Source organism: Sminthopsis crassicaudata, chromosome 5 (assembly GCF_048593235.1).
Source record: "Sminthopsis crassicaudata isolate SCR6 chromosome 5, ASM4859323v1, whole genome shotgun sequence".
Classification (NCBI taxonomy): Eukaryota; Metazoa; Chordata; class Mammalia; order Dasyuromorphia; family Dasyuridae; genus Sminthopsis; species Sminthopsis crassicaudata.
Window position 1 is genome coordinate 265,842,045 of NC_133621.1, and position 22,907 is coordinate 265,864,951.

A 22,907-nucleotide genomic window follows, 5' to 3' on the forward strand; every position below is an offset into this window, starting at 1 on the left:
CATATTTTAAGGAAAAGTCATTTATTCCTACACTCTCTTTTGTTTTTAATAAGAATGGGTGCCATGATCCTATCTATCTCTTCTTTGGTGATATAGTCTTCCCTTATTGTAGATCTGATAGGTGCATTTTTCCATGCTCCCCTTGTTTACTTATGATATTACCCTTTATATGTAAATCATTTACCCATTTTGATGGGTAAGATGTTAGTGTATGCCCAATTTCTGCCAAAGTGTTTTCCCAGCAATTTTTGGCAAGTGGAGAATTCTTTCCTTCAACTCTTAGATCTTTGAGTCTGTAAAACATAAGATTATGATGGTCATTTACTACTGTGTTTAATGTATCTGATCTATTCCATTGACTTACCACTATTTCTCAGCCAGTACTAGATTATTTTGATAATTACCACTTTGTAATATAGCTTGAAATCTAGTAATTCTACGCCATTTTCTTTCTTTTTTTCCCCTTGGTATTCTTTTTTTTTACAGCTGAACTATTATTTTTTAGATCTATAAAGTAATTGTTTGATAGTTTGATTGGCATATCAATGAATAAGTATATTAATTTATGTAGAATTGATATTTTTATTTATTATCTTGAACAATGTCTACTCATGAACAATGAATATTTCTCAAGTTGTTCAGATCTATGTGTGAAAACTTATTTTGCAATTGTGTTCATGTAGTCCTTAGGTTTCTTCTGGCAGGTAGACTCCCAATTATTCTCTGTGATTATTTTTAAAGGAATTTCTCTTTTTGTCTCCTCCTGCTGAGATTTGTAACATATAAGTAGAATTGATTTTTGTGGTTTAATTCGCATTCTATAACTTCTGTGCAGTTCATTGTTTCAATTAGTTTTTAGTGTATTATTTAGGGTTCTCTTAGAATAAATATTGTTTTGTATCTTTGTCTATTTTTATTCATTTTTGTGTCTTATTGTTTATAACTGGCATTTTTAGTAAAATACTGAATAACAGTGATGATAATGGACATCATTAGTTCTCTTCTTACCTGATTGGAAAATTTCCATTCCTATTAGTTCCCATTGATCTAATGCTTATTTTTTATTTTAGACTTATATTACTTGAAAGCCTTCATTTAGTCCTACAGATTTTTAGTGTTTATAATAGGAATGGGTGTTTTTTATCAGAAGTTTTTTCGGCATCTGTGGAGGTAATCATATGATTTTTGTTGTTTTTGTTATTGACATGGTTAATGATGCTTATTATAGTTTTACTAATGTTGAACCAGCTCTGGTATAAATCCCATTCAAACAAAGTATATGAGCTCTCTATTATATTACTCTTATCTACTTGCTAGTATCTTATTTAAAATTTTCAATAAAGAAATTGGTTTGCAGTTTTCTTACGCTGTTTCTTAAGCTCCCTGGTTTTAGTATCAAAATCATGTTTGTGTCATGAAAAGAATTAGGTAAAACTCCTTTTCATATATTTAAAAAAATAGTATATGTGGCATTGGGATAAATTGTTCCTTAAACATTTGCTAGACTTCACTTATAAATCCATTTGGTCTTGGAGATTTTTCCTTAGTTTACATATCACTTTAATTTTAACTATTCTATTTCCTCTTCTGTTAATCTAAGCAATTTTTATTTTTGTAAATATTCATTAATTTCATTTAGATTGTTAGTTTTGCTGGCATATAAATTGAGCAACATAACTCCTAATAATTGCTTTTATTTCATTTTGGTAAATTCACCCTTTTTATTTTTGATATTGGTATTTTGGTATTTTGGTTTTTTTTTTTTTTCTTAATAAAAATTATCCACTAGTTTATGTAGTTGTTTGGTATTTTATAAAACTAGCTCCTACTTTTATTTTTTATATTTAATTTATTACATTCAATTTTTTAAGCTTTCAGTTTATTATTTTTCCCTTTGATTTTTCAGGATTTCCATTTAGGTTTTTAATTGAGATTTTTAATTTGTTGTTTGTTGTTTTTGCTTTTGTTTTTATTTTTAGTTTAGTTGAATGGACAGTTCATTGATCGGCTCTTACTCTCTTTTACCAATATAAACATTGAGAGGTATAAACTTTCTCCTAAATTGATTTGGCTGTATCCATAAATTTTGTTATGTTGTTTCACTGTTATAATTTTCTCTAATGTAATTGATATTTTTTATTATTTGTTCTTTGATGCATTCATTTTTTAGAATTAAATTATTTAGTTTCCAATTAATTTTTGCTTTAAGGTTCCAAGGCTCTTTATTGAATATAACTTTAATGGCATTATGCCTTGAAAAGGGTAGATTTAATATTTCTGCTTTTTTACATTTATTTGTGAGGCTTTTATGCTCCAAAAATGGTCAGTTTTCTTAAAATGTTAAAATACAATGGATGAAAAGATATACTCCTTTCTATTTCCAGTTAGCTTTCTCCATAGGTCTATCATATTTAACTTCTCTAAGATTCTATTCATCTCCTTAATTTCTTTATTTATATTATGATTACATTTACCTAATTTAGAGTAGAAAGTTTAAGCCCCTCTATTAGTATATTTTACTCTCTATTTCAACACATTTAACTTTTTTTTTAAGAATTTGAATTCTTTGCCATTTGGTGCCTGTTTAATGCTGTTATTACTTCTTTGTCTTTAGTACTTTCAGTGAGAAGTAGTTTTCCTGCTGATGTCTCTTAATTAGGTTTTTTTTCTGAGATCATTATTGATATTCCTGCCTTTTTTGCTTCAGCTGAAGTTTAATAGATTTTCTTCAGCCCCTTATTTTAACTCTGTGTATCTCTCTCTCTGTTCTTAGGTGTGTTTCATGTCAACAACATATTGTTGAATTCTGGTTTGCAATCTCTTATGCTCTTTACTTTTGTTTTATGAATTAATTCATCACATTCACATTTGCCATCATTAACTTTGCATTTCCTTCTATCTTGTTTTCTCCTGTTTATTATTCTCTTTACCCTGTTCCTTCTCTAAATTCTGTTGTGCTTTGCCTTCTTTTTTATCTACCTTCCCTTGTATCATCCCCCTACTTTTTCTCTTGTCTTTTTCTTTTCCTATTTCCCTGTTAGATATGGTAGATTATTACACCCAATTAAATATGTTTCTATATCTTTCTCTATTTCAACTAATTTAGATGAAAGTTAGATTCAAACATCGCTAGCCTCTTCCTACCTCACATAATTTTTCCCATTAATATAAAAACTCTTTCTTACATGCCTCTATTATTCTTCATTCCTTCTTTCAGTGCATTCCCTTTTCTTTTTTTATGATCATCTGAAGCTAATTGACTCATTCCCATGTCACCTGCTTACGTAGAATCCTTGACTTAATATTACTTAAGTTATTGGGAATTAAATGTATCACCTTTTAATATAACTTTTTAACTTTTTTTAACTTTATTGAATCTGGTAGGATTTCTCTTTTACATTTACTTTTTTATGTTTTTTTTTTTTTTTTTTTTTTTTTAGTCTTGTGTTTGAAAGTCAAAACTTCTACTTAGTTCTGGTCTTTAGGAAATCTTGAATGTGCTCTGTTTTATTAAATGCCTGTTTTTTCCTTCAAAGGATTATATCCAGTTTTGCTGGGTAAGATATTCTTGGTTGTAATCCCAGCTCCTTTATCTTAGAGAATTCTTAACATATTACAAACCTTCCATTTCTTTAATATGGCAGTTGGTAAATCTTGTGTGACTGTGGTTCTATACTATTTGAATGGTTCCTTTCTGGATACTTGTAGTATTTTCTCTATGATTGGCAGCTCTGGAATATGGTTGTAATATTCTTGGGAGTTTTCATCCTGGGATCTCTTTCAAGAGGTGATTGGTGGATTCTTTCCACTTATATTTTACATACGGGTTCTAGGACAATGGGGAAGTTTTTTTTTTTATAACTTCTTGCAGTAGGATGTCTAGGATCTTCTTTTAAAATCATAGTTTTCAGATAATCCAATAATTCTTAAAGTAACTTTCCTCAGTCTGTTTTCCAGATTTTCCAGACAAATAGCTTATCCTATTGAGATATTTTACATTTGATTTTACATTTTCATTATTTTGACTTCCTTTTATTGTTTCTGAATGACTGAGACTTTTTAAATCATTTGTCCAATTCTGTTTTTAAGGTGTTTTTTTCAATCTTTTTTTGTGAATTGTTTTTTCATCTTTTTCCCTTACTCTCCTTTCTTTTCCCTTTTTTCCTACCACTTTAATTAATGTTGAAAAATATTTCTTGATCTTGATCTGCCCTAGGAAAACTTTTCAGTAGCTTACCAATAGCTTTTTATGGTGAGGGTTTTTGTTGTTATTGTAGTAATTGTTGTTATGTACTTCTTTTTTCCAGCCTGTTACTTGAAGTTGAACTTTTATGTTAAAATTGGTGCTTCTAAGATTGGGATAAAAGAAAGGAGCTTCAGCATTTTTTCTCACTGCTATTTTCATAGCTAGTTCTGGGGGTTTGAAAATGTTCAGTTCTGCCAAGCTGTTGTGATCTGGAGAAATGTGTGGTCAGTGGCAGTGTTCTGATCTCTTTTGTTGTTGTTGAGGCAATTGGGGTTAAGTGACTTGCCCATGGTCACACAGCTAGAAAGTGTTAAGTGTCTGAGACCAGCTTTGAACTTAGTTCCTCCTGACTAATGCTCTATCTACTGTACCACCTAGCTGCCTCTTCTGATCTTTTTTTAGCATAAAAAATACTGTTTTTCCGGGCCCCTGCTCTCTTGAGATCAGAAATGATAATGCTCCTCTGGTCCCCTCTTCCTTTGTAACTACCTATCTCCACTTATCTCTGAGTTAATGGGCATAGGCAATGGAGGTGCCAAACAGTATTTGATTGTCGTCCAGAGCTAGGTCAGGGCTCCTCTGTGGTCCCTTTCAGGTTCCCTTACCATCTCTGCCTTGAGAGCTCCCAAATATGCTGCTGCCACTGTTAATAATCTACCTGGGCTCTTGGTGAACTTCCTTTTCATATCACAAATACCTCTTTCCAGTCTCCTTTCCAGTCTTTTGCCTGGAAGAATGTCTTAGTTTGACCTTTTGTTGGTTCTACCATTATAGAGTTCAATTTGAGGCATTTTTTAAAAAGTTGTTTACAGTGGAATGCTGGGAGAGCTCAGCTGAGTGCTTTCTTTGTTTTTCTTGTGTGGATTGTTGTTCCTTGAATGGTGTTCTTGAGCTTAGTGTCACCAATACAGAATAGCACTTGTAGAAGTCAGTAGTAAGGCATTGCACTCTTGTTTGAAAAGTTTTCTTATCAGTGGCAAATACCACGAGTGAATATATGTCTAGCTTGATTTCAGTGATTTATCAAGCAAACATTTCTTTTATGGCATCTTTAGTCTTTTTTATATCTATGTGTAAAATTACTTTAATTATGTATGTGTAGGAGAAACTTTAAAAAGAGTTTTGAATGGGTCATTTATTCTGTGAAGTCAAAATCTTAAAATTAATAAACAATTAAATACCACAGGAGCTTATATTCTTGACATATTGTGTGATCATGAAGATCATATAATCTTTTAACAGGATGTCTTTTAGTTTCTTCTATTTTTGTTTTTACTAAAATCAAGGATACTATTTAGACAAATCCAGATCATAGTCCTAAAGATTTTATACAAATGAAAAAGCTGGCATGTGGATTACTAGTATTTTGTTTTCTTTAGGAAAAGTTCCATATGTGTTGCCATTATTTTTTGATTTCTCTTTGGAAAATGTTCTTAGTGCCATTAAAATTATTTCAGCTCCAACACAGATTTTTTTTACTATTTATTTCATCTAGCAGCTCCTCCAAACTTCATCATTCATGTAGGATATGAACCAGTCAACTGGCATTGATTAAGCTCCTTCTATGTACCAGACATGGTAGTAAGCATGAGGGATACAATTAAAACACTCTCTGTTCTCAAGAGTACATAACAATTTAATGGGAAAGACCACAATTTAACGGTAAAGATGCCCTAGAAATAGGAATTCACAAATAAGATGTATAGGGAAGAATTGATGGGGTATGGGTCATCTAGAGGAAGGGCATTAAGATTAAGGATTGGAAATGGCTTTTTGCAGAAAGAAAGGCTTTGATTGAGACCTGAAAGTAACATAGTGGGTGCAGTTCTGAGCCTAGAATCAGGAACACTCATCTTCATGAGTTCAAATCCATTTTCAGGATTCACCCTAGGCAGGTCTTTCAACTTTTGGTTACTTCAGTTTTTCATTGTAAAATAATCTGAAGAAGGAAGTGGCAAACTAATCCAATATTTCTGCCCAGGAAAACTCAATTGGAATTGAGAGGCAGACACATCTGAAAAACAACTTAAAAAACAAACCACCATCACCTCACAGTAATGTTGTTAGGATCAAATGAGACATTGTTTTTAAAGCCCTCAGCACAGTGCTCAGACATTGGAAGGCGCTATGTAAATGTCATTTCTCTTCTACCTTTTCTCAGTTGAATTCTACCTATCCTTGAAGGTAGAATTGAAGAAGGAGACAATGGCAGGCATGGGAGACAACTTGGAATAATGTTCAAGTTGGGTGACAGAATATTGTGTAGTAGGAATACTCAAAACTGGTGTCCCTGCATCAAAGTGATAAGACTGATTTTTTTTTGAATGCCAGAATTTAGTGGACTATATTCTTTCAAAGTAGTCAACTTGGGAGGTTGATTTAGCTCATCATACTGTGTTGCTACTGCCCAAACCATTTTTAGAACTCCTTTTTTTGTAATTGCCTTCATAATTATGAAGAAATACAAGAAAACTAATGTCATTGCTTTGTTTTCATACTTCATTTAGATCAAATTTAACATTTTCCCATTTCATCACCCAGCTTATTATCATTTTCTTCATGAGATAATTGGGGGTGAGTTGTCCAGGTTCACACAGCTAGGAAATATTCAGTGTCTGAGGATGGATTTGATCTTGGGTCCTCTTGACTTCATGGCCGGTGCTATGTCCACTGTGGTATCGAGCTGCCCTGATCACCCATCTTATTTGTCATACATGCTTTTCAATAGTTTTGGAATTTATTCAAAAATCAAACTTTCAAAGAATCAAAATTTGCTATTATTGAAGATAGTCAAAAAAAATGCTGTAGATTAAGTGTTTCAATCCTATCTAAGGGGATTATGCATTGAGAAAACATTGAATTAGAGGTATATTTTGCAGTTTATTGAATCAATTTTATTTCCTCATATTCACATATAGAAACATCACTCTGAGGTTACATGATTATTGCAAATGATAATGTTGTTACTTTGAAAATGCTGGATCTTTCATTTTTATTTCTTGTCCTTTGCCTTTTAGCCCTTAGCACAGTTCTCAGTACATAGGAAGTACTTAATAAATGTTCATTCATTCATTCATTCATCTGTATGTGTTCCTAGCCATCATGATAAGGATTGGCTAGATATCATATTCTTCTTGACAGTATTTGCTGCTTTCTGGAGTTGTATATCTCTTAATCTTCCACCATTCTGCTTGATAATTTGTTAGAAATAACTTTATAGAAATACTCTATGTTGCCCTTTGCCATGGTAAGAATATGTAAATATTTCATGGTCAATATCGTCTTTTGACATTACTGACTTCCTACTTTGGTCACTCATGCAAGAGTTAAAATTTCTAGGAAAATTATAAACAATTCCATGTCTTGTGTCTACTTCCATTTTTGAGTCCAGAGATATTAGGTTGAGTTGGAATATGGTATTCTCTTTCATCTTTAATCCTTTTTCTAATCTATTTGTCTTAGCATATGCTTAATATGTTTATGATCTAACAGCACATATAACTGGATCTAATGTAACTTCAATCTAATCTGTTTTTCCTTTCTGCTTAAATATAGTCATTTTTTTTTATATAGTTAATCATTCCTTTTTATATCTAGTACTGAAGTTCTGTTTTGAACTGAATAAAAAATTGTGTTAAATCATTTTAAAGAGGAAAACATGGTCTTTTTAAATGATATGTTATTGAGTGACAATTTTTTATATTACAGAAACTGAAGGAGAAAGAGTCTGCCTTACGGGACTCTGAACAAAATGTTCTGTCAAGAGACAGAATAATCAATGAACTTAGACTCCGCCTGCCTGCAACAGCAGAAAGAGAGCGGCTCATGGCTGAGCTCAGTAGAAAGGAAGAGGATCCAGAGAGCCATCATGTATTGAAAGTTGCTCACCAGGCCATTGCCAACATGCAAGCAAGATTAAATCAAAAGGAGGAGGTTTTAAAGAAATATCAGGATCTGCTAGAAAAAACCAGAGAGGTACCTGAGTTATAACACAGAGTGATTTTCATAAAAGGCCTTTTCATGATCTTGTCTGTAACAAGATTACTAAATTCCATTTTACTGTTGAAGAGGGAAAGAGTTTACTTTGTAATTTCAAAATGTCTAGTTTAGAAGGGTTTTAATCTCTTCTTGAGTTGCCAGTTTCTTGAGTTGTAAATCTTTTGAGAGATAAGCTTGTGTATTATATCTACTATTTTATTCCTTGTGCTTAAGAGAAGGTGCTTAATGTTTGTTTAATAAAACTGCTGGTGCTGAAAAATTCATCACCTGGTGGCCAGCTTTCTGGTTTTGAACTTCATTTACATTTAAAATCTTGTGCCTGGGTCCAATTTAAAGAGGACTTACCTAGCCTAGCCACATATATTTCGGGGTCAGACCCCTTACACAAAAAGCAGAGGAGCAGTATGTTAGTAAGTTTCAATTTTTAATGATTATAAAATATTTACATTACTTTCAATTGGGGTTATGTGATACTACAGTATTCAGAGGTAAAAGAACTCTCATTTGATGTTTATACAGGAGCAAAGAGAAATTATCAAGAAGCATCAGGAAGATGTTTTCATTCTTCATCAAAAATTAGACCTGCAAGCTGACAGTTCACTTAGCAAATTCAAACAAACAGCTATGGTAAGATCTTTATCTGTTTTTTTTTTTTTTTTTTTTTTTGTTTTTTTTTTGTTTTTTTTATTCAATGATTTTTCTTTAAATGTTTATATAAATTTAAAAATTGTATTCATTCCTTCTGTTATAATAAAGACAATATATATACATATATGTAAATAAAGTCCTATAATTAAGCTTACTCATTCAGATACGGATATTCAGTGGATCAGAGTTCACCTCGGCATGTCATTATGTATAAAAAAGGCCAGACATCAATTAGCTTGTACAATAGATAGTAGTCTTGTTCCCTAAAAACAGTTTTAAAAATTGATTCCATTTCAACCTTTAGTATTTTTAGTCTTGACCTGAATTTTAATTCATGTAAGGAACTCCCAGGAAGAAGCTTCCATCTACCAAAAAGCATAAGTCAATGCCTGCTCTGCAACTTATATGTTTTGAAGGTGGTGAGATAAAAGCTTGAATTCAGATCTTCCTGACACACCACATTTCTCTCTGCCCCCATGCCAGGCAGTCTCTCTATTTCAACAACTTGAGAAAATAGAAAAAAAAAAAAAAGAAAAAGAAAATCTGACTGGGACAAGCATCTCTAAACAGGCTATGCTTATTCAGAAAGTATAAAATCATGATTCATCCAAAAACATTAGAACTCTTTTAACAATATTTTGACCTGAAACCACAAAATTTAAGTCTGCCCCCCCCCAAATGAAAATTGTAAGAACTAAAAGTAGTAAGCAAGTCCCACCCTTCTATGGTTCCAATGGGACAATTGTGACCCAAAGAGAGTAATTAACTTGCTCAGGTAGTAAGCAAGAAAGTGAAAGAGCAGACTGCAAACTCTTGTCATCTTCTTCCTATTGTAGGGTTCACAGAGTAGATTGAAAAGTGCATTAGACTGCCATTTCTCAGAGAATGACAGTTCTCTTTGGGTATGGTCAGATTTCATTTTCACACTCCTAAGTTTCTTGGCTTTGAGCTTGTTCAGGAGATAAAAGACAAGACTGGGCCAGAAGTCAGGAAAGCCATAGTTCTATTTCATCCTCACATACTAGATATGTGACCTTGGCCTTACCTTCTATGTGCCTCAGTTTCCTCAATGTAAAATAGGTACAGCAATTGCACTTAACTCACTAGGTATTTGTGGAGATCAAATAAAGAGATTATTTTTTTTAAAGCCCTTATCTCAGTGCCCTCTACATAGTAGGCTCATCATCATTATTATTACTATTGTTGATATTAACATCATTATTATTTTAAAAGTAACTTTATAGTACATTAGAAACATTTCAGAGTATAGTAAACTTTAATTTTTGAAACATTTATTTTTTTTTACTTTATAAAATAAAAACATAATTTATCTCTTATTTTTCTTTCACAAGTATGAAAAAGACCTTGAAATTATTGGCATTTGAAATGTGATTTTAAAAATTTAAACTATAAGTAAACGACTTCCTTAAACTAAAAATCTATAGGCAAGGGCATGTTGATTGTGTAAACCTTCCCCTCTTCCATAACTCTTTTCTGTACAGTGAAAAGGCAAATGTACATTGAAGAAATTGTATCTCTTTGCATGCATCTTTCCTGTTTTCTCTTAAATATTTACTTTTTTCTATTTATATATCATCACATTAATATAGTATGTGTATGTGTGTATATATATATATATATATATATATATATATATATATATATATATATATATATATATATATATATATATATATATATATGTTTGCATACCCACAAAAATGTGTGCTCTGATCTGTGCTCTTAATCTCTCCATTTCTCTGTCTACAAAAGGATTAACATATTTCATCATGAATCATGAGTCCTTTGATCAGTTAAATGATTCTTTCAAAGTTGTTTCATCTTTACAATTCTTCATTTTGCTCACTTCATTTTGTATCAGTTCATACAACTTTTCCACAACTCTCTAAAATTTTTCGTTTCTTACATTATAGTAGTATTCCAGCCTATTTATAGACTATAATATGTTCAGCTATTCCCTAATTAATGTGCACTTCCTCAGTTTCCAATTCTTTGCCACCATGAAAAGAGCTGGTATAAATATTTTTGTATAAATGAGATCGTTATTCTTCTTTTTAAAAAATCTTTTTGAGGTCATTATAGATTCCAGTAGTGATATTGCTGAATCAAAAGGTATGAAGTGTTTAATACTTTTGGGGGGCATGATTTCAAATTATTTTGTCGATTGGCTGGACTAGTTCAAATTTCCACCAAGAGTACCAGAAAGTACCTGTTTTCCCCACAGCCCCTCCAGCTTTTGTCATTTTTCTTTTTTGATATCTTAGCCAACTGGACATGTGTAAGGTGATTGCCTCAGAATTATTTTAATTTGCATTTCTCTTTTTAGTGATTTAGAACATTTTTTCTTATGACTATTGATAGTTTATATTCTGCTAACTGTTTATAGCTTTGACTATTTATCAATGGGAAATAGCTCTTATTCTTAAAAATTCAACACAATTCTCGGTATATTATCTTTAATTTCTAATCATTCTAATTGTCTGATACAAAAAAAACCCATACAAATATCATGAGAAACTAGCTTTCATTGACCCTGAAATTAGGAAAATAATTTAGTAGCTGGATCTTCATATAAGTGTCAAGTGGTATTGCTAATTTAAAACAGTGTCTTCAACTGTGCTTTGATAAATGACACAGAACTGTTATTGACACTGATCTTTCTCATATTGGCCTTTCTTTAAAATTAATGATTGGTATTAAGTTTAAAATCTAATTCCATATCATTTGTTTTCATGCTTGTCCATCCTTGTTGACATCCATCTACTGACCTCCAGGTAACTCTCCTTGCTTCTCCCACTCATCAATAATAAAGACCCTTATAACAAATAAGTACCATTTAGTCAGCTATAAATAAATTGCCAGTATCTAAATACATTCCATTTCATATTCATTCTGTTGGGAAGCATGAAGTTTGCTTCAGTCTCAGTGTTTTGAACTCATGATAGATATGTTCAGTGCATGTATCGAACAGTGTTCACCAGGTTTTTCTTATTTTTGGCCCATTATGAAGGTATTCACAATTTTCTCTAAATTTTTCTCATTCAGCATTAATATTAGATAACAGTGGAACTAATTTCTCACTTCTTCTATATGCATTTTTTATATTGAGGACAAATTAGTTATATGTCTGCACGTGGAAACTGAGAAAAAAAAAGCTTAGGGTATAGTTGAATGCTCTAAAAGTATAAGAGGAAGAAAGAGTCTATGGTCAATCTGATGGACTGACAGCTATCTAGGAGTATACTCAATCCTTTCATAAACATAATATGCAAAGATCATCTTAAAACTAAAATGTAGCATTCTCCTCTTTTGATGAGAATTTAGTATTGAGTAACCCTGCTCACACCAATGCATAGTGAAGCTGTAATTTTGTAAATTTGATAATGCATGATAAAAATTCACATTGTTGTGCTTGAATAATTTGGGAAATAAAATTAAAATGTGGTTATTGTAGTATTGTAGTTAAACATGAAAATAACTATCACTATCCATATTTTATAGGAGTTAATGAAACAACCTTCTGTACCAATTGCTACCAGCAAGCATTTTACACGTCTGGCAGAAATGGAACAAACTCTTGCAGAACAGGATAATTGTATTTCTTCACTTTTGATTAAGATGAAGAAAATGACACATGAAATAGACAAACAAAAACAAATTACTTTAACCAAAGTCAAAGAATTTGAAAATACCAGAACCCGGTAAATGTGCTAAACCAGTTGTGATTACTGTTGGAATGTGCATCATGACAGGCATTAGGAGGCCTAACGTTAAGTCCTGCCTTGGCCTAATATTGAGCAGTCGATCTTTCTGAAAATCTTTCTGATTTTTATTAATGGTCCTTGTTTTCTGTCATACATATTTACCCCCTTCCCCTCTCACAGAGAATCATCTATTAAAACAAAGATTTAAAAATTTTTTTTTAAAATCAGTAAAGCCCATATAGATAAAATCTAATATTATATGCAATTCATCCTACTACAGATAGGCTAATTATGTTTATGTTGTACTTGAAAGCTGTCTGACCTTAGACAGCTCCATGTAACCAGAAGGTAGAGATTGGTGAATTATACTTGTCCTACCTACTTCAGAAGCTTATTGTGAGATTGTGTATATGAAAGCACCCTTAAAAACTAAAAGATATATAATTTTAAGAGACTATTGTTATTTTTGCTATCAATATTGCTAATAATGGAATATTGTGCTTTCAAAACAGTATAATAGAGATTTTGAAGGGATACTTTAAGAATATGGATTTTAAAAACATCTAACCCCAAAGAAATGTATAGTTTTTCAAAATAAATTGATATTAAACTAATCCAATCTTCAAGATTATAATTGAGATAATTTATTCCACTTTGATTATCAAACAGTGATTTTAAGGAAAATTTTTCTCCCCAACAGCAATAGAACTTAATATGTGATCTTTTAGCATAAAAATTTTATTTTTGAGCCACGCATATATTTTGTAAATAAAAAGCTATAATAAAAAAAGAGCTAGATAGTATTTTAATTCATCAAATGTATCTGAATATGGCCACTTTGGATGTATTTCAATTGTTGTGTAAAATATAGCAGGTATATAGAAAATAGTAAAGTATTTGGATTAATTCTTATGCATTAAGTCTGGTAGGTAAAATAAATGTTTTATAACATTTCTTCTAATTCTTCTAATTTCCATTTAAAATACCTCACTCAAATTCTACCAATCTTCACATTTACATTAGCAACAAATACATTTAGATATGGTGTATGTTGTAACATATTTGACTTTTGATATTTGTTTGTTGAATTTGTTGTGTACATAATCAAAATAAATCACACTAAAGTTACTTTCCTCTCCCTCCATACCTATACTCCCATAAATCAGGTTTTTAAATTTTGTATAAGTGTCTAAATAATTGTCTCTTTCATTAGCTAGGGCTACTTGTGCATACTAGAATTAGACACATTCAAAAGATTAATTATCATCTTTTCATTTATATAATAAGAAACCAAAGCATAGTATTGTTCCCAACCACCTAGATATACTGCTTCTATTGACAGATATATTACTTATATTCAGTTGCAATAGCCACTTATAAAATTTAGTAATAGAGTCTTTGGAAACTTAAAATTTTAGTAATTTTTATTATTTGGCAATAACATAATGTTTTCTCATTGTAATTAATAAATGCTATCATAATGTGGTAAAAGTTAATATTTTGTCATGGGAGCAAAATTGGCATTCAACTGAATTTAATTGTTGAAGGACATGACAATATTGATGACTAATATGGTCTCTATTTATCATAGATTGTGATTTGAGTAATAGAATTGCATAGTCTCAAAGCTTTGCAGAGTGAGCACATGAATTTGGAGAAGCAGAGCCCCCTCACTTAGCATCCTTGTTGAAGAAGCATTTCCTGGGACAGAATATTGTTCTTTTCTAGTTTTGAAAGCTCGTACTTCTAGGTGTCTCTTTTTGCATTTGTGACATATTGAAAGAGGCTATTTTGTCCACTTAAGGAACACATATCCCAGAAAACAACCAACCTAGCAAAATCAAGGTAATTTAAATGCATTTTTGTTGGGTTGTCCTAGCCTTGAAGAAAATCATGCAGAGGTTGTGAAAAAACTGCAAGCTGAGATAGAAGACTTAAAATATTCTATGTCCCAGACCGAGAGAGAGTTGCAGCACTTTAAATCTGAAGTACAGGTTCAGAAAGAAGCCAACACAAGAGCTCCAACAGCCACCATGAAAAATTTAGTAGAGCGGCTCAAGAGCCAATTAGCCTTGAAAGAAAAACAGCAAAAAGTAAGTATTCAACAACAGTTATTAATGCAAGAGAGTATGTAGCATATTGTTGTGATTTATAGGCAGGTATGTGGCATAGTTGATAGAGAACCAGCCCTTAAGTCAGGAAGTCCTGAGTTCAAATTTGACCTCAAATACTTAATACTTCTTGGCTGTGTGACCCAGGATAAGTCATTTAACCCCAGTTGCCTCAGCCAAAAAAAAAAAAAAAATGCATTATATATTTTAGCATTTCATTTCAGTTAAAAAGAGATTGTTGATTTCCTGTTAATTGCTAAACTCTGGAAGATATGACCTTTACTAAATTACATTTAACCCTATGAAAACCTGTTTTGCCCAGTGTATATATACTTTAAATGTATTCTGTAAACTAAGAGAAGATACAGGTAATCTAAAATCACTGTGCAGCTTCCCTTAATGACTTGAGGCTCTGGGCAAAGAGACTTTGAGACTTCATTCCCCTTTCTGGCCTCTCACCAGGTTTTCTTAGTATTCCACTCTCTTTGTCCTTATCCTCCCTGTCTGATCACTCCTCCTAAATCTGTTTTGCTGCATCTTCACCCAGGTCATTCTTGTTCAATGGATGGGGATTCTCCAAGACTTTATTCTAGGCCCTCTTCTCTTCTCTCTCTGTGCTTAGTGATCTCATCAGTTCTCATGGAATGTTATCCTCTCTAATTTTATCTAATCTTAATCTCTTACCTCCATTCTCTCATTCCAACCTCCTATTAGAGTTCTTGAACTGGATATTATATAGATATGTTAAATATAGATATGTTCAAAATGGAACTCATTTTCTCTCCCCCAGGCCCCTTTCTTCCTCATACTTTAAGTAACACAGAGTCATAACTTGGATGTCATTCTCAATTCTCTCAACTACCATATTCAGTTTTTTCCCCAAAATCCTGCTTTTGTAGTATCTCTAAAATACATATCCTTTTCTCCTCCACCATCCTGGGCTAAGGTTCCCGTCACCTCACACCTAGACCACTGCAGTAGTCTCCTGGCTTCTCTATCTGCCACAGGTCTCTCCCTACTCCAGTACATCCTCTTTTAGCTGTCAAAAGGATCTTTGTGAAGCACAAGCCTGACCATGTCACTCTACTATTCAGTAAATTCTAGTGGCTCCCTGATAGTTCTGCAATCATATTCTCAAATATATCAAATATCAAATTCTCTTTTGACTTTTAAATTTCTTAATAACCAACTTTTTTTAATATTTCCAATATTCTTTTACTTTAATTCCTTTGTCATATTCTACAGTCCATCCAGGTACATGAGCCTTTGCTATTTCTCACCTATTTCTTGACTTTTTCATCTTTTCATTGGCTTTTCGCAAGCTTTGATTCTCTCTCCCTTTTTATGTCTATATCCTTCCTTTCTAACTTCCTTCAAGATTTAAATTCCATCTTCTGCAAGAAGCTCTTCCTGAACTCTCTTAATTTAGTGCCATTTCTTTAAGATCATCTCCAAATTATCCTTGTAACTTATTTTTTCCATATGAGATTTCTTGTCTTCCTCATTAGACTATGAACTTATTGAGTATTTTTATTTTTGCCTGCCTTTTGGTCCACAAAATTTAGCCCACATCCTGATACAAATAAGCCCATGATAAATGCTTGTCAATTTGACTTTAACATTGTCTCCATATCTTGAAGAACTTCCAGATATGATTGTTGAACCACTGTTAGGGCTCTTTGAAAAATCCTAGAAAATGAAAAAGGTGCCACAGGACTGGAGGACCTAGAGGAACAAATGTCCTTCCTTTCATAGATCTCTAATTCAAATGATCATAGATTTGGAACTAGAATGAACTTTAGAGGGCATTTAGTCTAACTTTTTTCCTAGATGATAAAACTGAGGTTCAAAGAGATAAAATGTTATATATAGGAAGTGACAAAGCCACAATTTGAATCCAGGTTGTCTGACTCCAAATGCCATGAGATAATCCCATAGCTTCTCATTCAGTCATGATTAGTCAGCTTATGTTCAGTTCTTTAGTTCACCTGATTACAGAATGCTTGGGCTTTTTAGCTCTTCATTTGGTTGGAAACTCAATTGTAAATCCTTTAGCTTCTTTCTACACATATTAGGACAATCTCTTTAATATCTTATCCTTCCCTCCTAAAAAATAAAGTTCTTTCAAAGTGTTTTGTCTTTTCTTTCAGCTTCTCCATAACTTTTTTGTAGAATTCTCTCTATAAATTTCTTTTCCAAAGATTTTCTCATTTAAAAAAAACAAAAAACCCTTAAGACTATTCTTGTAAGAAAGTGGGCCATTTCTCCCACTTTTTTTTTTCCCCACATATTCTTCATCTAGTCCTATGAATCAGGAGAAATGCACAGCCATGGACGCCACAAGGAGAATTGCTTCAAGCCATTATTCTAGCACCATGCTTAGCTTTCAGCACACTTTCTGCAGTATCAAATTTAAGTTTTTAAAGTTATGAAACTATCTGAGCTCCTAAAGAAACAGACTTAGTCTCCCAGGTTTATATACTGAAAAAATGGTTTACATGTGTATCAAATAAGAATGGAAATAGATAAGCCATCAATTAAGATTTTATAATTTAAAAGGAATACTTTTAGAAAGTATGGAGCACTTCAATATGTACCAGTGGAGATCATCAGTGTTCTTCTCAGTCAACTCAGAGGCATCAAAATGCTGAAATAAATATATACATGAATATGTATTTATATATGTTTCATTAAAATCTTTTTCTCTTCAGTAATATTAGAAATTCATTTTGTGTGTATGTTTTATTTAGCAATTTTTCATAACAAATCCTTATTTTTCTGAAATGCTTTTTATGGATTTGAATATCCTTAGGCCCTTAGTCAAGCCCTTTTGGAGCTCCGAACAGAGATGACAGCTGCTGCTGAAAAACACATCATTCTTTCTACATCCAAGAAAAAGGAAAATCTCAATGTTCAAGAGATTGTTGGCCATCACACTAGAGATCTTCAAGTGAGTATCAGTAACTAAGGACATTTTTTTTAAAATTAAGAATTCTCCTGAAAGACAAGTTTATTTAATTATATAGACGAGTTAACCCAGTGAATGGAGTACAATATATTCAATTGACTGCATGTTTTATGTGATAAGTTAAATTGTACAGGACATAAAGTGTAAGAGGATGGTCAAATTATTGAAAAATGGAAAGAGATAATTTTCATATTTCACCTAGGGCTCACAAAATACTTTATCCCAGCTCTGTATGAAAATATGTTTAAAAAATTGCCTTCAGAAGCCTTTCAATGACTGAGTTCTACAAACCTGAAGCCTATTCCTGAGTGCCAACTCTAAGAAGCTAGCTTCTATGATAGAGAGATTGGAAATTCTTAAGTGGCAGAAAGTTGCATATCTGAGTTTAGGAGTAGCCCTTCTCATTTTCTTCAGATGGTGAGACAAGAGGAGCAAGTTCAGATCCTGTGCTTCATCTCACCCTGATACCTAAAGCTTTCTAAAACTATAATACTTCCTTTTATCTTTGGTCTGAATTCTCCAAAGAAAGGAGATGCTTCCTATCATACCCTTTAAAACTTCATCTACACTCACATGATGTTATAAATGCACATATTTTGATTTGTGAATAACAAATTATTCTTTTTCTGCTGATTGGCTTTTCTATGGATGACTGCTCACTAAAGAATTTCCTGAACTTTCTCTACAGAAGTCAGGTTATGTGTGTAATTATGGTTCCAGATGGTAACTAGCTGTAGAAGACTGCATTTTTTGAACAAGACATGATAGGAAAAATGTAGAGCAATTTGATAGAAATTAGTTTTAGACCAACTAGTGTATGTCAAGGGTAGCACAATAAGTGGGTAAACAACCTGAAAGTAACAGGTTATGTCATTTTAAAAACAGGACAGAAAAAAGTACCCTTCACCCCATAACTAAAAGGGTAAGAAGAAACAGAGATGATCAGAAAAGGCAAAATAGACCATTTTAGTTGCACATAATTAAACTTTTGCTTGAGTGAAATTAATGAAAAAGAATAAAAAGAAACTTAAATGAGGAAAATCTTTGCACAAAAGATCACTGCTATAAGTTCAGTATCAAAACTCTAGTGTAAATTGACAGAAATATATGAGATATAATTCAATATATGAAGTGATTTTCAAAAGAAGATTTGCAAAGTATAAATGATCCAAAGAAACACATTTAAAATCAATCATAGAAAGACATTGTAAAAGAAAACAACTGAAGTGTCATCCTGAAATTATTGGGCAGCAGTGACAGAAAATTGAAAGTCATGTCACACAAAGGCTTTAAAAAGACTGGAAGTGTTTTTAGGAGAATGATGACTTGGTTCAGCCATTTTAGATATTGGCTTAAAATTATGTAAGAAAAGAGTTAAACTGTTTGCACTTTTGATTTAGTTATCAATTTCCCTGCTAATTTGTTAATCCAAGGAGGTCAGAGAAATCAGCACCCATTTTCTAATAGAATATTAAATGAGAGTTCTCTGTAGATTAACAAAGAAAGACCTGGAAAGAAAACATATGATCCATAATTGGGGAATAACAAAAACAAAAACAAAAAACCCCACCAAAAAAAAAAATTGTAGCATATAAATGTAATTGATTATTATCACGTGATAAGAAATGATGAATATAAGGAATTTAGGTATATGGAACATTAATATGCTTTGCTGCAGTGAAATAATTATATATATATATATATATATATATATATATATATATATAGGCTACAATAGTGTGAAATAAGAATATCACAGTGAAACAAAAGCCTTAATGATGGAAAGGATTGTGATGCTTCTGGGGAATAGATGGCGAAATATTTTCCCAGAACAAAAACCTAAAAGGCAAAGTGTTGTATATATTATTAGATACAATTATTATCAGGTAGGTACCTTTGCTCAATTTTCTTTTGTTACTTGAAAAGCTTCATTATGGGATGTATGTGATTAAGTGATTTTGCCAGAAAGAGTGACTTAAAAATAGTTTATCAGTCTTATTTTGTAAAAACAAAAGAAAACATGACTTGTAAACAAAATATTTCCTTTTTTCTTTCTTTTCCCTCCAAAGATTCATATAGAAGATTTAAATGAAAATCTTCTGAAATGTAAAGAAGCTCTTAAAACAAGTAAAAGCAGAGAGGACTCTCTGAATAAACAGCTAGATGTCTTAAATAATGAAATGCAAAAAAAAGAGAAAGCTTATCATAAAATACTTGGAGAAAAAGAAGAATTAGAAAAAGAAAATGAAAAAGTAAAAAAGCTAATTAAAACCTTTGGATTGCAGGTAAAGAATTTTCATGTATACAATATTTTAGTTCTTGATTTAACATTTATGTTTTCAATAGAACAATTTTTGTATGTAAAATTTTTTTTCAACTTATCATTAATGAACCTCTACCTATATAATCAAAACTGGTTATCAAATCAGTTTGGCTAAAATTACTATCCTTTATTAAATGGCTTTCAGAGTAGTAGCATAATATGCCTTTTTCTTACTGAGGTGTTGGAGTCAAATATCACTGAATACAAGAGTGTGGCCATAAATACCTATGGCCAGCAGTCTGTGTTTATTAATCTGAAATGCCAGTCTTAAATATACCCATTTAGACTAATGTTACAACATTAGCTACCTTCAGATGACATCATATAACTTCCAGGATTAATGCATATTCCATTCTCTGATATTTTAATATCCACCCCAACTATCTATACTAAGATAATTATGAACACAGAATTGTAAATAGCTTCATCAACATCAACATAATTGTAAACAGTTGCAATGTTTTATTTTGTTTTTAATCAGTATCAAGGTATTTGTTGAAACAGAATAGTAAATAGCAGAAAGTATCATACTAATACATTTATCTCAAGTATGTCTTTAATTCATTGTTCAGGGATAAATGGTATAGTGTTAGGTTCTTACTAAGTGCTAAGTCGGTACTTAACAATTCTCTAGTTCCAGCCTTTAGGAGAGTTTTACCCCTTCGAACTTTGGGGAGGAGCTTGCATGTTTAAGAGGAGCAAGTTCATTGGTAGAAGTAATCTTCCCACAAGCCCTTGCGTTATCCCACACCCATTCTCTGGGAGGATAAAAGAAGGTGGCACTCCAGAGAGAGTGAGAGTCTGGTCTGGACAAGACTTGAGGCGGCTCTCTGGAGAAAAGGAGAGTCTTGTCTGGGCCAGACTTAAGGCGGCTCTCTGGAGGAAGAAGAAGTCTCTCCTCTAGACCAGAGAGCGATCTGCAGTTTCTGGAGACAACAGTACATTACAAATTGGCGCCCAATGTGGGGCGAAGACTTTTGTCACAGTTTTTAAAAGTTCACTAATCTCCTCCAAAATTATAATCAATCCTTGGCTTTTCATAACCTTGATGATGCTCTCTAAACATTTTCCTTGAACAGAAGGAGTTTGCCTCATTTCACTATAAGAGATTGCTGGTTTAGCCCTTAACAAGTTAAGTTCCTTATTTATCTATTAGAACAAAGTTTCCTTGTTACTCACGGTTCTGGGTCAGAGAGACTGAGATCTGGATCGGAGGCTATTCCACTGGAATCAGGATCGTGTCTGTCCCTGTTCGGGCGCCAAATTGCCATGGTCTGTCTAGCTCCTCTGAAGGACTCAGAATAAGTCCTTGTCAGGATAAGCAAAAATCCTTGCCCCACGTTGGGCGCCAATATGTAACGTGCTGTAGTCTCCAGAAACTGCCGATCGCCCTCTGGTCTAGAGGAGAGACTTCTTCCTCCGGAGAGCTACCTTAAGTCTGGCCCAGACAAGACTCTCTCTCTCTCTGAAGTGCCGCCCTCTTTTATCCTCCCAGAGAATGGGCGTGGGATAATGCAAGGGCTTCTGGGAAAAATTACTTCAACCAATGAATTTGCTCCTCCCCAGGAGTTCACAAGTAAAATTCCCAGTAAAGGCCGGAACTAGAGAATTGTTAAGTACTGGCTTAACATTTAGTAAGAACCGAATATCTCATTATCTTATTAGCACTTAGTAAGAACCTAACAGTATAGTATAGATGTTTCTCACCATTGATACACAGGAGTCAGAATAGAGATAGTCAAATCCTTTACCAGAGACATAGATGTGTGACTGTTGGCAAATCAGAACCTTTCCGAGTCTCTATTGTCTCACCTAGAAATGGGTCTTATAATAATTAATACCAATAGAATCCACCCATAGAATAGAGTTGTAGTAAGCATTGTTAGTAAGATAAAACATGCATGATAGAAGCAGCAGTACAGAAGTTCTGGAGATAAGGACCCTCTTCTCAAGACATTTTTCCTTTTCATTTTTATGTTCCCAAGTACAATACCACAGTTGATAATCCCACAGTGAGTGATGAGTAAATGATGCTCAGGGAACAGGATTACCTGGATACTGTAAGACCAGGCAGGCAGTTGCACTCACTCAAATGCCCTAGTTGTCATGACTTCCTGTTCATCTCTTTTTAGAATGTAAAATGTCATAGGGTGGATTGGTATGATAGGCCCAGGACAACCTCGTTTTATTTGGTTAGTGACTTTATCAAGTTGCACAGATGTCTCCCCTGAAGTCCTGATCTGAGGCCTAATAATATGAGAAGATAGAGGAGGGCTATTATGCTGGTGGAACCTAAGCTTCAGGGGGTCTGACATAAAGACTTTTTAATGGAGGTCTAACAATATGCTTTATATCTGTTGCCTGAGGACCAGCCTTGCGAAATTTCAAATGACTTGTCTTCAGGTCACCTGCAGGATGATGACATGTTCAGCTTCAGATTGTCTTAAAGACAATCTGCTGTGAAGTGATAGGGGGCTCTTTTCTGGGTGGAGCAGGACGCACCCCTACTGGCAGAATCTCAATGCCTTGAAATGTTGAAGAAATGTGTTTCAGTGACTAGATTTAAGTAGAATTTGTATCCTTTGTGATTGAACCATGGGGATATTCATTAACAACAATAATAGGAACTGGCACTTGTATAGGATTTTTTCAAGGGGCTTTATATATATTCCCTTGCTGGGATATCAAGCAACCATGTGGAACAGGTATAACCAGTATGATATTCCCCACTTAGAAAAGAGAAAACAGACTCAATTGAGTCAGCTACACAGCCCAATGGCCATTGCAGAGTATGGAATCAGGAAGACCTGATTCTGAATGTGGCCATGTCACCTGAAACAAGTCATTCAGCTTCACTGCTGGGCTCTCAGTTCTGTATTCTGTAAAG

The 22,907-nt window shown here is 32.9% G+C and overlaps 1 protein-coding gene across 1 annotated transcript in view; it reads left to right on the forward strand.

The window, feature by feature from the left end:
- LOC141543982 (centrosomal protein of 290 kDa-like) overlaps nucleotides 1-22,907 on the forward strand; it is a 95,468-nt gene that overhangs the window by 57,800 nt on the left and 14,761 nt on the right. Inside the window, exons 34-39 of the mRNA XM_074269632.1 lie at nucleotides 7,955-8,221; nucleotides 8,765-8,872; nucleotides 12,416-12,615; nucleotides 14,498-14,711; nucleotides 17,542-17,679; nucleotides 19,767-19,982. Of these exons, the coding sequence (XP_074125733.1) occupies nucleotides 7,955-8,221; nucleotides 8,765-8,872; nucleotides 12,416-12,615; nucleotides 14,498-14,711; nucleotides 17,542-17,679; nucleotides 19,767-19,982 (1,143 nt within the window). The remainder of the gene's footprint in view (nucleotides 1-7,954; nucleotides 8,222-8,764; nucleotides 8,873-12,415; nucleotides 12,616-14,497; nucleotides 14,712-17,541; nucleotides 17,680-19,766; nucleotides 19,983-22,907) is intronic.